Source organism: Pleurodeles waltl, chromosome 7 (assembly GCF_031143425.1).
Source record: "Pleurodeles waltl isolate 20211129_DDA chromosome 7, aPleWal1.hap1.20221129, whole genome shotgun sequence".
Lineage (NCBI taxonomy): Eukaryota > Metazoa > Chordata > Amphibia > Caudata > Salamandridae > Pleurodeles > Pleurodeles waltl.
The window spans coordinates 1,389,212,675-1,389,225,739 of record NC_090446.1 but is presented as its reverse complement, the minus strand read 5'-3'; the positions used below and the strand labels follow the sequence as shown (position 1 = coordinate 1,389,225,739).

The following is a 13,065-nucleotide window of genomic DNA, read 5'->3' as shown; positions in this document are numbered from 1 at the left end:
CCAGAATTCAATGAAAGCAAACATTTGAAAAGCCTGGCAATAATACAATTTTATAATTTATTTTTTGCAACCATATGCATAGACATTACAATAGTAAAAGTAATGAAAAGTAAAAATGCCACCAACTAAAGGTGGCATACTTTTCCTGAAAAAAAGTAAAAAATGATCCATCATACAAATAAATGTGAAAAATATTCAATAAAAGTAAATATGAAGGCAGATGTTGGCCTATCAGTCCTGGCACTGAGGTGGACTATTGTCCAGGACTGTGTTTCCCAAACTGTGGCTCTCCAGTCAAGTTTTGATGGGTTGGAGAAACAAATAAAGATGTCTTTAAATTCTGTGTTTATCTTGTCACATTTGCTGGTGCTTCAAAACGGAGGTCAAATGTCAGGCTAAGTCTTCTGGCAAATTGCTGCTTATTCTTTTAACTTGGGAATAGTGATTTATTTCTGTGATTGCAAAGTGAGAAGAGTTTTTAAAGTGAATTATAAGAATCTTGTTGGAGTACAGGGAGTGTGAAATGAAAGGCTGTAGGGTGTTGTTTTCTTGCAACACACACCAAAATGTAAATGTCTGTAAATTAACTGTATACCTTCCTCAGTTAGAAAGCAAAAGTGAAGCACATGTGTTTTGAAATACATTCTGAAGTGTGAAGAAAATTGTTTTAATAGGATCAAAGACACTACTTGGTGATGCAACAATAATAAATATTCACCGAAACCAGATTTCCACACATTATCATTTGTGTGCTATATAGTGTTATCAGTAAAACTGTCTGTGCAAAGTTAGTGGCCATTACAATCGAAAATGTGCTGTCTGCAAATGACAGTGCACTACCACATGATGCTTTAGTTGTATTAAAAAACTGCCCCTCCTATTGTCCCTCATAGGTAGTTGGATTGTGAATTTTTGTTGTTCTAAAGTTTGGGAACCATTGGTTTAGGTGGCTGTACATATATACAAGTGCAAAATTGTGTCTGGGTCAGGAGAGCCAGTGGCTGAAGTGGGCTGACCCATTGCCATTATGCCGTAGGCTGTGGTCAATGAAAGCAAAATGTAAATAACTCTTGAATAGACCAATCGATAAAGAGGGCTGACTGGGGGGAGAGAGGGAGAGAGCGAGAGAGAGAGGGAGAGAATGAATATATATATATATTCACTGAAGGAAAAAAAAAAAGGTCACAGGGACGTTATAGTTAGGAAATAAAAATAAAAAAAAAAGCTTAGAAATTCACTTTGAAGGGCAAAGGTTAGAGAGATGTTATAGTAAGGCTCACATTTCATTTTCCTTAAGGCAGGAAGGTCTGAGTTGGTGGGTGTGTGAGTGTCTTAGTGGGTCTGTGAGTCTGTGCGTAAGGGTCTGAGTGAGTGTGTGAGTGGGAGAAAGAGATTGAAAAAGAAATTGAGAGAGAGGGGGAGAGAGAGAGTTTGTAGGCTTTGATGAATGATATACTTAGAATTAGACATTTCTGGACAAATTGAAAAGAAAAATGTGCTTGTCAATTGAAAAGAGTGAGATCACCTTTCGGTATGAACCTTTTTAACTTTTGAAGTTTAAAAGAAAATAAAGAAGGAAAACGACCAGGGACCCACCTAGAGTAGAACCCTTAACTTTCACTGTGAGGGTCTGTGACCTTTAATCTTTAGGCCATAGGTGACTCTTTTCTATGATGCTTCCAGACATACCTAAGACAATCAACCAACGCATGTGATTGGAAGAAAAGTGAATGTTCTATTACTATGCAGCTTTAACAAAACCACTAAATAAATAAATAAACACACTGCCAAGCGATACTAGGATTTGAACCTTCAGCCTCCTGAGTGACAGTACAAGACCTTGACCATTAGGCCAGAAGTGACTCTGTTCTGGTCTGCATCTGAATCTGACTAAAACATTCATCCCAAACATCTTGTTAGTTTGACGCTTTGAGGTCATTGCATGGAGAGACCATTGCATTCTCTCTTTTTCTCTCTCTCTCTCTTTCTGTTTTCCATCCCAGGTTGAGCTCCCTACGTCCTGTGGAAGCCAGCACAGCTCCCCACAAGCAGGTAGCAATGTTTCATTTGTCTTCCCCTCACGCATATTTGCATGTGGGGAAGACAGATAAAAACTGTGCTTTCTGCAAATTAGACCTGTTTGACAGCCCTCACTTACAGAAATCCTACTTTGTTTGCTTTTCTTTGGTGTGAGCTGTGGCTCCCACCAAGCTAAAGCAAACAGCTGTGCTCTGGGGTGAGTGTTCATTCTGATAGAAATGAAGGAAATACTTCAGCATGGGTGTTGTCAAGTCATTTACAAGTGAATATTTCACAATCAGAGAGGAAAAAAATACATAACATGTATTTTGCGATGACGTTTAAATAAATGGAAAGTATAATTGTTTTTTTACCTTATTTTCTAAACTTACTAATAGACACATAAGAGAGACTGTATCCGTTTGTCACAAATTGTTTAGTAACAAGACTGTCTGCTAACATTTTGCCCAAGTGGGCTCACAGGGTTCCTTTAAATTGCCTTCTAACTGTTTAAACAGATGTGTCCCCCATGGCGTGAACAAGATACCTGATGGACCGAAACTCGTTGTCTTTCTCTCATTACGGTGTGCTTTCTTAAGTAAATCAATTTGAAGTATGGGTGAGTGCTGGCATCTGCTTGTACAGAATTTTGGAAGCACGGAGTGGTTTGGAATTATTTGACCGGTTTGTGGCAGTCCGCGTGGCAAAGGTGCACCTGCTCCGTTATGCCGCTTCTCTGAACTTGCAAAGGTGACTTTGATATATCTACAAAGCTACCTCTAGGCCAGACCAATAAACATGCTGTTTGCTTAACTACTCTCATATGAATACGGGAAGCTTAAGAGATCTGTCTTAGTGTGTGATGCCTGTAACTCCGAGTACATATATTTCAACAGACGACAGAGCAAAGTGGCAAAGCGCAGCAGAGATGCCCAGAAAGGAATGCAGATTCCTTCCATAGCCCACCACAGTCTACAGCAACTGAGCAAGGACCCATCCTAGTGTAGGAAAGTGCCACACTGCTAGGGTGACCAGATGTCCCGGATTTCCCTGGCCAGTCCCGGTGTTCAGAGAACAGCCCGGGGTCCCGATGCTATTCTGAGTTTTAAGTACATTTCTTGGTTTTGGGGACAGAGGCCAAGTCATCGTGCAAAGTACAATTGGAACTCTTCAGGGACTGAGGTAGAAGATCAGCTGCATGCTCCCAGCAGAAGGAAGACTGAGTGGGATGAGGGAAGTGGATAGAGTGGAACAGGGTGGAAATGCCATAATTAATGTTATCAAAATGTAGCCTTGTAAATGAAGAGTGTTAGAACTATTTTCAGTGCCTCAAAGTCGCTGTCATACACAGTGGCTGTACATACACATCTTGATCATTGTCAGAATGTATTCCTGTTTCTTTGGCTGGCCTGCCCCGGTGTTTGCTTCTCAAAATCTGGTCCCCCTACACCAGAGGTCTTCAAACTGGGGGGTGGGCCCCGGGGGGGGGGGGGGTCCTCAAGTGATTCCGGGGGGGGGGGGGCAGACTCTGGCCAAAATCAACATTATACACATAGGCATTTGTAAGTTTGGAGACCACTGCCCTACACACTGATCGGTATGCTGGAATATTCGTGAGGGCGTGAAGCCCCTTTCCTTTGAAGTCCATCTCACCTCCTATAGGGAGAGACACTTGAAAATGAGTGATTCCATATGTACAGCCCCACCTCGCTTTCTATACAGGAAGTCCCATCCTGTACCATATCAAGCTATGTTCATGCGATTTCTACTCGCTCTATACAGGCTTCGTTCTCTCTCGGCTGCCAGTGACAGTGCGAGAGTGCATGGACATGGGCGTCTCTGCCCCCGTTTTCCTCTGATCCCGATCTCTTGTCTCTTTCTGCTGTCTTCCTCTCTTTTTTGCGTATTGATCTGATGTTTTAATTCTCTTTTTTTTCACGGCAGCGGCGGGAGCTGGAAGAGGTAATGGTCGTTTTAGCTGTAGAAGCAGTTTTGGTAGAACCCCTCTGCGCTATAGATGGCCTTGCTGACAGTTTGTGCGTGAAGTGCGCAAGTGACATTCTGCATTAGACAGGCTGTTTGCAAGTGGCGCAAATGGTGCTTGGAACTAAGAGCTTGGTGTGTCAGCTTTGAGGCGCTAGGCAGATGTACGTTTGTTTATGGGTGAGGCTGAGTACTTTGAGGCAAGAAGCACTGCAGAGTTAAGAAGTATTGATCGGGGTCAATGTCCAGATCGCAGCACCAGTTTAGGAAGGGAGTTGCCCGTACATTTGCTGAGCTTTATTGTGGGCTCTGTAGTAGACCATCAGGCATTGCTATGAGTCCGCATTCAGGTGTATTTGCAAAGTTTTCTTTGGCTTTTCTTGCTGAAATAAAAGGATGTGCCGTTTTTAAGGGTTCAGGTTTGCTGAGAATGCGAGATCGCATGAGTTGCTGTGGGTCAGGCTCAACGTACATTGGCATATCTTGACAAATCCTCAGTTCTGCAGAGCAGGGTTGTAGTACGTTGAATTAACTGGAATTAGGGAGTTGATGAAGGCGGGGATTGAGGCGCACCAAGTGGGCTGGAATGCAGGAGGTGCCTCGTGTGACAATTAAAATGCACTTTCGAGGCCGTGTTGCTGCAGGAGAGGTTTGACTTGAGGTACATTATCACATTTGTAGTAGGCGCGAAGTGGTGCTAGTCACCACGGATGTGCAATGGCAGAGCTGGTTGCCAGGAGATGCTGTAGTTGAGGTCTACTTAGAGTGCTTGAATAGCAGGAGCAGCTGCGACCCCTGGCTTGCCCCTGCGACCCCTGGCACTGTCTTTACGACCCCTGGCCGAGAGGTGGCAAAATCGGTGCCAGTAACAAATAGGCAACTTGTCCTTACGGATGTCGGGTGGGGCTCCACTTTCCTTGTTTTCTGTCATTTTTTCTATTACGCTAATAGTGAATAATGCCACAATTTTCTCTATTAGTGTAATAATGCACTCCGATCCATGAACGTCAATTATACTCCATTCTTTAACAGCTGGAGTAGCAGGAGGTGCTGCAGGTCAAGACTAAAGTGGAGTGACAGAGCTGGAATGCCAGGAGATGCTGCAGATGAGGAATGAGGTTCACTTTCAGAGCTTGAATAGCAGGAGGTGCCTGCAGGTCAAGTCTGAAATGGAGTGATAGGGCTGGAATACCAGGAGACGCTGCAGAGGAGGAATGAGGTGCTCTTTCAGAGCTTGAATTGCAGGGAGTGTCTGCAGGTCAAGAGTGAAGTGCATTTTCAGAGCTGGAGTAGCCAGAGGTTCAGTGGGTAAGGTGTGAGGTAGACTAATGCAGGAGAGCATCAGCCGGGGTGGATTATTCTCGGTTCCTGCCCCCGCCCCTCCCCCGGGGGTGGCGTGTGTCAGAGGGATAATAATAATTTGGCAGCTTTGGTCAGTGCTTTACTAAAGCTCCGGCTAGCTTACTGCTGTTGCTGATGTCATAGACGGGCTTAAATCCCCTCAGAGCCTCCTCCTCCTCCTGCCCATCCCTCACAGTACCCCCGCTCAGAGAGCTACTCCCTGTCTGTCCACCTTGGCGTCATCCAACCTCTCGCAGTCTTGTCCAGAAATCAGCCCTGCTGCGCCCTGACCGTGTGTGGGGACCGGGGACCGAGGAGCGGGGCGGTTTCTGTGGAAGGGGAAGTGACGTGGGTCTAGTGGTGGGGAGGGGGTGTTGAATAGGCCTCAAGGGGTCCTGGAGTGGATCATGAAGGGATCGGGTCACCTTCTTCCTACCACGACTTCTCCCCACAGCACTCCCCTAGCCTGGGCCTCAGCCTGCGCCCCGGGCCGGGAGCCCTCAGTAATCCCGAGGCTCAGGTGAGGGAAGGATTGAGGTCAGGCAGGAGCTGGCTCAGCAGCTGCCCGGATGAGCGGCTTGTGCGGGCCTTGCTCAAGTTCCCCTTCAACGAGGAGCTGTATCTGATGAGGGAGGCATCCTGTGCAGAGGGAAACTGCCCCTTCAGAGATCCTGTCATATGCAGAGGGAGACTCTACAGAGGGGCGGCCACGTGCAGGGAAAAAGTCCCTCAGCAGGCAAAGCACGTGCAGGGAAGCTGTCTCTTTAGAGGCCTTGCCACTTGGAGAGGTAAACTATATTTCAGCATTGGGATGAACCCATTGCAATTCCTCCAAACGTCCCACACAAGTGGATGATCAAAACGTCTTGGTTTCTTGCCTGGGACACCTAAGAGTGCCTGATGACACGCCCGGTTTTGCACTCTCTGGAGTAGAACACAGACACAAAATGGGGGTTGAAGAAGGAGCCCACAATAACGACTTTATTACACTCATCGAGAATGTCATTTTAGCATATGAACCTGCATCCTAGTTGCCCATCACTTTAAGGGTCTGTGTGTGTGTGTGTCTGCCCAAATTCGAAATTAATGAGTGGTAAGGTAGCACCCCTGGAGCCCTTTATATTTTTACTGTTGACACCAACACCTCTTTAACAGGTGCGGCCTGTCCTTTAGGGCGGAGGGGCCACGCCCTCCCACCTTTTGCCCTGAAGCGCCCATGGCGAGTGTCAATCAGTGACACTTCGTCACAGAGTGGGGTGGGGGCAGCATTCTCACTGACCCCATCTCACTCTGTGACGAGGCTGGGACTGCTGTCTTCCCTCAAAGCAGCAATCCCAACCCTCCTGAGACCTCCGAGGCTGAAGGTAAGTGTGTTTGTGTGTGTGTGTGTGATGTTTTAACATGAATGTTTGGTGCATACATGTTTGAATGTTATGAATGTTGTTAATGGATGTGTTTGTGTGTGTGTGTGAAAAAATGAGTGTGTGTGAACTTTTAAAATGAATGTTTGGTGCGTGCGTATGTGCATGTTTGAATGTTATGAGTGTTAATGGATGTGCGTGCGGGAAAGAATGAGTGTGTGTGATCTTTTAAAATGAATGTTTGGTGCGTGCGTACGTGCATGTTTGAATGTTATGAGTGTTAATGGATGTGCGTGCGGGAAAGAATGAGTGTGTGTGATCTTTTAAAATGAATGTTTGGTGCGTGCATGTTTGAATGCTGTGAGTGTTGTTAATGGATGTGCGTGTGTGTCATGCCCGCCCGCCTCCCTCCTAAAGCAACCGTCCGCCACTGATTTTTAACCTGTCAGAGGTGTCCTATGTTTGTGAGTGAGCAGGTATGCCTCGCCTTCAACCCCTGCCAGTTCATTCATATACCCTGCCTGGAGTCTAATTGGGCAATATGGGCTGTACCCCGCCATCTTATTTATTGCAATACCTTTCCCCTGCCCACCTTATCTGTCTAGTATTACCTGACTTGGAAGGCCCGTTGTGCGAGTTCAAGTGCATATCCATAACCAAAAGTGCCCTGCTGCTTTTTTCACCTTTTGGTTCTTGCTGATAGCTCGCTAACCCTGAAAAACCCAAAAAAGCCAAGTGCGAAAGCTGTACTAAAATGCTTAGGGTCAACGTTTGAGTGGCAGGTGGTCAAACACTACTTTTAGTGTTGAAAATACTATTGGTGACCTGGTAGCTTGCTTCTTATTTTCATATTTGCCCCATCCTTTCAAAGCTTCCCTGAGAACAAATCCTTTTGTGGGGTCCTCTAAGCCCTTCAGCTTTGCCTTATATGCTATTGCCACCAGATGATCTGAGACCCAAGACCTGGATTTCTTTGCATCCTTAACCCACACAACAAATTGTTTGACCTGCGCCACCAATGCCTCAAAATCCTCTTCTACATTAGAAACCCCATGTGCAATATCTGCAAAAGTCTCCGTGCAGCACCAGTATCGTTGCCTTGTTCTAACAACTAGAGCCTTCTCCACCATGCTCTAAAGTTGCAGTTCTAGTGCAGTAGTTCCCAGAACTCCCCCTCAAAGGGTATCTTCTCCTTCTCTGCATCCGGCCTCTCTGCCCGGAACCTTCCCCATGCAAGAGAGAAAGAGCATTGGCAGCCTGGTTCTGTTCCCCTGCACATGCCTTGCCCTAACTTTGATATTGTACATGAGTCGTGCGCACCAGATGCCTTAACAATCCCAGTATAGTGGGGCATGATGCTGCTTGCACATTAATGGCTTAGACAGCTTTCATGTTGGCTGACCATGTAAGAGGCTGGCTCTGTATATGGTGTACACCTATAGATGAGGCACCCTGTACTGAGTCCAGGCAACCTTTAGTGATAGTGTAGGTGTCTCTAGATAACCAGAGCTCTCCTAGGGGTAGCTGTGGAGAGCAGCTAAGGCTTATCCAGGAGGGTGTAAAGTGGTTGTAAATACCACACAGGTCAGTCAGTGAAGTCCACACAGGAAAGAACCACACCAGTGTTAGAACAATATGTAATATATATCATAACACAAACTCTAGAACTAACTTTGGTATATTTCCTAACTGGAGATATGGTCATACAAAAATAAACTTAGCAACAGGGAAGTAAAGGCATAAAATAACATGGGCCCCTTTGGGGGGCCAAGCTGTGTACTAAAAAAATAGAATGCGAAACTTGCTCTCAACCCACACTACCACCCAAGGACTCTTAGGACTGGGGAAGTACTAAAACCCCAAAGGTAAGTAGGTAGGATTCTCCAGGCGCCCGTATGCAGAGTAGAAATCTTGGGTCAGTGTCCATAGGCTGGCAGAATAGAAATTTCAGGTCAGTGTCCACAGGCTAAAATGGGAAAGCCGCAGATGGAGTTTTTGCGTTTTACGGCCCTTCCCAGAGGACCCGAAGGAATCCCGTTGGTACAAGGGAGGTTGGATAGTGCCGCCACCCATGGATACCCAGAACAGTGGAGTACCTACAACAGGGAGCCCAGGTGCATAGGGGTGAAGTTGTGTCGGAACCTACCGCTGAAATCAGTTGGGATCTCGGTTGTCCAGCTGCTGTCATGACACGTGGACCAAGTCGGTGGAACCTAGGCGTGAATTCCAGAAGAAGAGGACCTAAGGAGAGAGGTAACAGAGTCTAGACCACCCAGAGGTGCCAGGTGGTGCTTCCTGAAGGACGGTGGATGAAGAAGTGCAGTTGTGGAGTTCAGGCGATGTAGGAAGATCCCAGGGGCCGTCCACGAGTTGTCCCACGCCGGTCGTCGAATTGCGGTGGGATCAGTGGGACCACCAACAAGCTTTGGCAAATGCAAAGAAGCTTTGCACGGAGTTTTTGCAGGATTTGTGGGGAACAGCAAGGTCCAAATGACCCAACCTTGGTAGGTAGGCCACGGCCAGCCCTCGGCAAGCAGGAAAGCCAGCAGGAATTGTTGGAGCCCCCAGCCGGACCCTCTGGCAGCAGGTACAGGGAGGCCTCAGCAGAGATGACATTGTTATTGGAGCTGGAGAGTGCTGGTGGCTTTGGCTTCTTGGATCTAGGAGGTCTTCGGACTGAAGAGCTAACAAGCCTTGGCAATGACAAGCAGACACAGTGGTTCCAGTCAAGCAGCTCTAGTGAGGGACCACAAACTTTCCAATTGCAAGGAAGATGGTTCAGAGCTCAGGGGAGCCACAGAACCACCACCTGTGTTGCAGAACCTTAGAGAGTCCATGGAACAGCAGGATCCACAAGCCAGTCGTCGTCATTAAGGTGCCTGCGGATGCAGGGGAGTGACTCCTTCACTCCAAGAGAGATTCCTTCTTTCTTTCTCAAGTGCAGGTAGAGTCCCATTGACTCTGGAGGATGCATGGCCATGGGGCTGCAGACGTCTTTGCAGAGCTTGGAAACAAAGTTGCAGTAGGAGCCCTCCTACTGGTTACAGTCTTTCTTCCGGTTCCAGCGAAGGACAGCAGCGGTTCCGGTGTTCAGGTTGGAGAAGTGTCTTGCAGAGGAGACTTGCAGACGGTTCCTGAAGCTTTGCAGACACACCTTACTCTTGCAGATGAACCTTGGGGCCCACCTTCAGCGGAGCACTTAAGTAACCCCGGAAGGGGGTTGGACACTTACTGCAGTGAACCACCTATCAGGGGTGTTGGGTCAGGGACATCACCTAGCTGGACTAGCCAGTTGGATGCTCCCAGTGGCCTCTGCTCATCTTATTTCCAAGATGGCAGAATCAAGTGGCCACCTGACAGAGCTCTGTTCACCTCTCTACTTAGGAGAGGAGTTAGATAGGGGGGAGGTCACTCCAGGGGTTCCTACACTAATGCAAACCAATTTATGCAAGGAGGACACCAAATGTGCCTTTCAAAGCAGTCTGGTGGTGCTCAGAGGCATCCCCAGATCAGAGACACCTATTTCTAAAGAAGAGGTGGTCACACCTCTGTCTTACAGGAATCCTTTGTTCTGCCTTCCCCTGCCCAAGTTAGGCTTAGCAGCAGAAGGACAGAACAGTGCTGGCATGCAGATTCTGCAAGGCTGTACAGGCAGACTTTGGGGCTCCCTAGGGAACCCCCAGAGTAGATGGTATCATGCAACTAACACTGGAATCGGTGTAGTTGCATGATTCCAACATGTTTGATACCAAACACGCCTATCCGGTGAAGCCATTATGTAGTTGGAGCACTCTTGTTGACCAGGGTCCACCATATACCTTAAGATGGCTTCCTGCACTTATTAAGCCCGGGGAATGGAGTATGGGGGTTGTAGGGGCACCTCTGCTCATGCAGGGTGCCCTCAAACTGAGAACCACTTACCCTGCCCTTGGGCTGAAAGGTCTACCTTACGGGTGACTTACAGGGTCAGAGTGCGGTGACCGTGATATAATGTAAACCTTATTTCTGGAATGAAAGGTGCCTGCACCATTTCACACAGGCTCCAATGGCAGATCTAAAGTCACAATTTGCACGGACCCCATGGGTAGCACAATACATGCTGCAGCCCATGGGGACCCCTGGTGTACCAATGCCCTGGGTACCTATGCACCATATAGCAGGTATAACCTTAATATAACCATGAAGTAAACGAGTGTGAGGACAAGAAATAAATATCATAACAGTTACGTGGGTCCGGATGGTGTTGATAGAAGCTCGTCGCCAATTTACCTTGTTCATAGCTTCCGCCCAAACCTGCCTGGAAATGACTTCCCCAGAAACAAACACTCCGTCTATCATTCCCACCATGACATCCTCATCCTCCATTTTCTTCCCCTCAATTGGATTGTGAACCGGACACCTGGAAAGAAAATCTGCTCTACCATTGTTCTCCCCAGGAATATGTTTCATTTTCATATTAAACTCATAAAGTTTAGCCAACAACCTGGTCAATCTAGGACTAGTCTTATTGAAAATTTTGTCATTCCATAGATAAACCAATGGCTTGTGATCTGTTACCAAAGTAAATTCTCTCCCCCAAACATACATTGAAAAATGGTTGACACCCCAAACACAAGCTAGTGCCTCCCTCTCGATTGTGCTATAATTCACTTCGGCCTCAGAAAGTCGTCTGGATGCAAAAGCAATGGTAAATTCCTTGCCTCCTATCATTTGACTTAAAACAGCTCCTAGGCCAATCCCACTCGCATCCACAGTAATGACAGAAGGTACGTCTTCATTGAAAGGATGAAGAGCAGGAGCCTCAATTATGAGAGTCTTAAGAGTTAAGAAGGCTTGAGCCTGCTCATCCTGCCCCAGAAATTTCTCACCCTTCCTCAACAACTTCCTTAATGGCTCTGTCAGATACGCAAAATTGTGAACAAATCGCGAGTAGTACTCACAAAGACCCAAAAAGGATCTCAACTGGTCTTTATCATTAGGAGATGGAGCATTTCCAATAGCCCCTAATAAGTCCTTCTTGGGTAGGATTCCCTGTGCACAAATTGTGTGACCTAAATATTCAACCGTCTCAACCATGAATTTACATTTCTCTTTTCTCACCGTAATCCCGTGCTCTTCCAGAATTTCAAGGACTTTATCAAGTTTGTGTATGTGTTCCTGAATAGACTCTGAGCCTATCAGAATATCGTCCTGATATGCCAACACTCCGTGTACTTCCCCAAACAATTGATACATTAGCTTCTGAAACACAGATGCTGCGGAAGCTAAACCGAAAGGCATCCGCAAAAATCTGTAAGCCCCAAATGGAGTGACAAATGTTGTAAGAGAACGAGACTCCCTACTCAACTCAACTTGATGATAGGCGGACTTGAGGTCAATCGTGGAGAACACTTTCATACCCCCCAATCGTGCCAATAACTCCTGCATGGGAGCACCAGTATGCCAATTGTGAGGTGTAAAAGTTACCATACAACTAAATTTTGGGGAGAGAGCACAGACACCGGGGTCCTAGTAAGCAGGGTCCCACTGTACTACAGTCTAAACTTATTGCCACCAGGCAAAAAGTGGGGATAACTATGCCAGAAAGGTGCTACTTTCTTACAGACCCTATGACTATTTTTTTGTTTGCCAGGCAATGCGATCAAAGCCGCAATGACACCAGAACAGGAAAGAGCTCTAACGTTGTGATATTCCCTGTCAGGTCAGACTTGTGCCAAGCAGCTGGCCATGCCCTGGCACACCAAACCATGCCCATTATTTCTCCAAAGCCCCCATGCCTGCAAGCATCCATGTACAGTTGCAACTGCTCATTTGGTGTCCATGGTGAGGTCCACATTCTAACCCCATTGAAGCCTTCTAGAAAACACAGCCACATCCGCAGGTCCTCTTCCAGTCCTGCTCCCAACCTTACAGGATGTTGCATTTCAGTAATGCCTGCTGTTGCATGTGCCAACTACCTTGAAAAGACTCTCCCCACCTGAATAACCCTGGATGCAAAATTGAGCTTACCAAGCAACTCTTGAATATCTTCTGGTGTTGCTTTCTCCTTTGCTAGTACCCTCTTAATCACTGCTTCAAAATCCTGTATCTTTCGAGCTGGGGGGGGTGTGACACCCCTCCTGCAGAGTCCATCTCGATCCCCAAAAATGTCAGCCTAGCTGTTGGGCCTTCTGTCTTCCCTGCTGCCAAAGGCACTCCGCATTCTTGAGAAGTGACTTCAAAGGCTGCCAACAGGTGTGTGCAGTCATATGAGTTCGCTTTGCCCACAAACGAGAAATCATCAAGGTAATGGAGCCCACTCTAAGAAAGGACCAAATACCTTGAAATGGGAACAAGATACCAAACATTCCATGGGCATTCA

The 13,065-nt window shown here is 46.8% G+C and overlaps 1 protein-coding gene across 3 annotated transcripts in view; it reads left to right on the top strand.

Annotated features, from left to right (window-relative positions):
* Positions 1–13,065, top strand: part of LOC138246390 (synembryn-A) — a 294,113-nt gene that overhangs the window by 43,211 nt on the left and 237,837 nt on the right. Inside the window, exon 3 of one of the 3 annotated variants that reach the window (XM_069200963.1) lies at positions 3,964–3,981. The exons of the other annotated variants lie outside the window; for them this stretch is intronic. Coding sequence (XP_069057064.1) covers positions 3,964–3,981 — 18 coding nt within the window. The remainder of the gene's footprint in view (positions 1–3,963; positions 3,982–13,065) is intronic. 3 annotated transcript variants of the gene reach the window in all.